At 41.2% G+C, this 3,721-nt stretch overlaps 1 protein-coding gene across 1 annotated transcript in view; it reads left to right on the top strand.

The window, feature by feature from the left end:
* The window catches only part of tk2 (thymidine kinase 2), an 8,694-nt gene that overhangs the window by 403 nt on the left and 4,570 nt on the right, over window positions 1–3,721 (top strand). Inside the window, exons 2-7 of the mRNA XM_035664130.1 lie at window positions 726–763; window positions 954–1,028; window positions 1,439–1,492; window positions 2,459–2,548; window positions 2,696–2,769; window positions 3,310–3,398. Coding sequence (XP_035520023.1) covers window positions 726–763; window positions 954–1,028; window positions 1,439–1,492; window positions 2,459–2,548; window positions 2,696–2,769; window positions 3,310–3,398 — 420 coding nt within the window. The remainder of the gene's footprint in view (window positions 1–725; window positions 764–953; window positions 1,029–1,438; window positions 1,493–2,458; window positions 2,549–2,695; window positions 2,770–3,309; window positions 3,399–3,721) is intronic.

Below are 3,721 nucleotides of genomic sequence, written 5' to 3' on the forward strand. Positions count from 1 at the left end.
TAATACAACGAGGATACGGTGTTTGGATACGGTGTTTAATACAACGGGGTTATAGTCAGCAGCGGACTGTTGTCAGTTTCCATTTAAGAATATTTGTATTCCCTCAACCGCACATATGCGAGTCCCTGTTGTCGCCATGACAGTCTTATCAACCGGTTAACAAAGAGCCAGTCAAAATAAGCTGAATTTAAGATAGCACTCGATGCTCTCGGACGCGCCTCCTTGGTTTGGTTGGTTGGTTGGTTCTTCAAAACTTTGTTTCTTTATTTCGGTGGTTTTTCTCATTTTCAGAGCAGCCCTAACGCTGGATAATAGCCAACGCTTCTTCTATAATGACTGTACTCCTGCCTCTGTACCGCCTACGCTTCTGCGTATGATAGTGTCCTCCTCTGCTTTCACTATTCTGTGAGCAGCGCACTCTCTAAGTATTGTTCTTGCCACAGTCTTTCCTCTATACCTCAGCACATTGGACACGAAATGACTCTTGGTTGTTTCTCATATTAAAGCACTAACCGCATAGTCACTGTTCAACTTAAATTCAGTGTCCTGTGATACAGAGCCAGAACAAGCCTGTACACCTGCTTGCACTCTGTCCTGTACCTGTTGTGCTTTTTAACACCTGTCTGTCCCTCTGACCTCGCTATAGCCTGCTGACTTACTGACAGGCCAGCACTGGAAGTTGTGGGAGGTGAAGTCTTGTCTCATTATGTTGTCTTCTTCCCAAGGGAAGTTGGTGCGAAACGGAGAGGATAAGAAAGCAGTGGTGAGTCTACGATCTCCACATTCATAATGTTGGCTGCAGCTGCCAGTGTGGTTTCTGTTATGTTCTATTAATAAATACTAATCATGATACTAAAATACAAAGTCATACCTCATATGATGGTAATTTCCTTTTTCTTCATCATTTCTGTGGACCAGCTTGCAAACACCTGTCATTCTGTCACTGTTTTCAGATCTGTATTGAGGGGAACATTGCCAGCGGGAAGACAACATGTCTGAAGTATTTCAGCGAAACTAGCAACATAGAGGTACAACAAGGCAAAGTCCCCATACAGCAAACACCCTGCTCCTTAAAATCAGATGTTCAGTGAGCTCAACTTTCAGCAGATGAATGTGAAAACATCCTTCTAGAGTCAAACTGATTCAAACAGCCCACTGTAGGGACAGGAAGAGAAACATTTTTGAGTTATCTTTCTAATAAAAGACAGGGACTATTTTAGTGTCTTACACCTTGTGTGCTTTAATTCTTTGCCTGAATAATTGTTTCCCAGTCCCTCCTTTGAAATGAAGGCAGTCGGAAAATGGCAAAAAATAAACGTCAAAAGTGCAAGCGCAGACTCAGTTTCACATGGTGATCTAAAATCCAGTTTTCAGCACAGTAAGTCATCAGCTGGAAGGAAGCGTTGGTTAATGGATTATTCCTCTCTTGTTTTTTCAGGTGCTTACCGAACCAGTCTCTAAATGGCAGAATGTCCGTGGACACAACCCTCTGGTACTGTACACAACAGTGTGATTATCAGGCTTTTTCTATCAGATCTGAAAGTATTTGCAGGATACTGTAGGTTCTGTGAGCATTAAATCGGCCCTTAGGGAACTCAACTTAAGGCCCACTTGTAACATCTAGCTTGTGATTGGGTGACAGATGGGCCACTGATAATTTTCAAATTCACAGTTAAAATAAATGGATTCATATGTTCAATAATGTCCCCTGGTTGTTAAGAGGAGAGCTGCATATTAGCCATCTGTGCAGTGCACAGAAGTAGCGACACTTGATTTCTGACGTGTGTGAGCCTACTGTGGCTGGATTTGAAGATTCAATGAGGCAATTCAATAAAAGATTAATGGATTAATTTGCCCTTATTATGTCATCTCATGCCAATTCTAAACCACTGTTTAATTTGCCAAATGACAATTGCTGTATGCAAGGTTGCTAATAACAAGCACCATCACAACTCAAAACATGTTAGCTTCAGTGCAGAGTTCCCACTTGGTAGCAAAGATGAAAAAAAAGATGAGATTATGTGTTTGACGTTGTTATTCTGCCACATCATCAACCCTAATGTTTATTCATTTCATTTCAATCAATGTTTGTTTATTAAGTGGCCCCTGGGCAAAGAATGAGAGAGAGAATGCTTTGTTGCAGTTTCAGAGACCAACAAACTACCTGCATTGTTAGCTGCCAATAGAGAGAACATTTCATTTATAGAATTTGGGTGAACTGACACTTTATTTTATCGGCAGTCTGTCTGATATGGATATGTCCAGTGTACTGTATGTACAAGTGAATTTGAGCCTAATGTTGGCACTAAGTTCAGAAAAGTTACTAGAAATCAAGATCCATCTTCTGGGGACCATTCAGATCAAACCTTGTGGAAATGTGTGCAGTGGTCTGGCCACTAGTTGTAATAGCAGTTGAATTGATGCTGGTTGTGTCAGCTGTTTGTTTCCGCCCCTGCAGGCGCTGATGTATCAGGATCCTGAGCGCTGGGGCATCACACTGCAGACCTACATTCAGCTCACCATGCTGGAAAGACACCTGTCAACCATAGTAAGTGTACCGCTAGCTGGAAACATTTGATTGTATGCAGGTTGCAGTGCTGACAGACATGTCGGTACATGTGGACTGTGGTGCACAATCAGTATGACCTCATCAGGAAATAAGGTGTGTGCACTTAAAGTTTCGTGTTGTTTCCAGTCGGCTCCTGTCAGGATGATGGAGAGGTCCATCTTCAGTGCCAAGTACATCTTTGTGGAGAATCTCCTCAGAAGGTAAAACCTCAGCACTTGGGTCAGACCAAGAGATAAATAAACAAATACAGCATACAGTTTCTGCTAAACTAATAAATGAATTGAGTGGCATGACAGTTCAATCTCTAGTTTACATTTAAAACATCTTAGAGCTGGGGTGGTCTCTGTAAGGATGAGACTGTTTACATTAGGGAACATGCACAGTGTTGTAGCCTAGAAGGGACAAACCAAACACTGGCTCTAGATGGGGCCGTTCTGTGCTTTTTGCGTAGCCACCATAGTTTCTCCTTCGTGCTTGGAAGAAGATGGGGAAACGAAGTTGTGATCAGCAACTACACTGCTAGATGCCACTAAATCCTACACAGTGGACCTTTTTAAATACTAACAAATTAAGGTACTTCATATTATTGATGCAACATTGTGGTCACTCCATTATTACCATAAAACAACTGCTGGTTGTTTTGTAGCATTGCCCAAAATGCCCTAATACACCTAGAATGGTAATTGAACGTGCTGATGTCCTGTTGGTTGATTTGTTTGTCTTTGTTTTTGTTTTTTCAGTGGGAAAATGCCTGAGGTGGACTATGCTGTTCTCAGCGAGTGGTTTGATTGGATCATAACTAACATTTCCCTTCCTGTTGATCTGATTGGTGAGCATACATAAAGCAGAATCACAAACAGATATTTAATAAATATTATCCGAAAAGTATTCTAACTGTGGATTGAAAGTGAAGTCTGTAATGTTTTTAATGCTGGTAATATCCATCCGAGTGTGACAGTGCTCTGAGTAATGTAGATCAGGTTTTTCTCATTCCACCTTTCAGGTTGACAATGCCCTCTGACATCATCAGATTATACACTGAACAAAATTATAAACGCAACACTTTTGTTTTTGCCCCCATTCATCATGAGCCGAACTCAAAGATCTAAGACTTTCTCTATGTACACAAAAGACCTATTTCTCTCAAATATT

Source organism: Morone saxatilis, unplaced genomic scaffold, assembly GCF_004916995.1.
Source record: "Morone saxatilis isolate NCDOM2014 unplaced genomic scaffold, NCSU_SB_2.0 Contig19, whole genome shotgun sequence".
In the NCBI taxonomy this organism is placed as follows: domain Eukaryota; kingdom Metazoa; phylum Chordata; class Actinopteri; family Moronidae; genus Morone; species Morone saxatilis.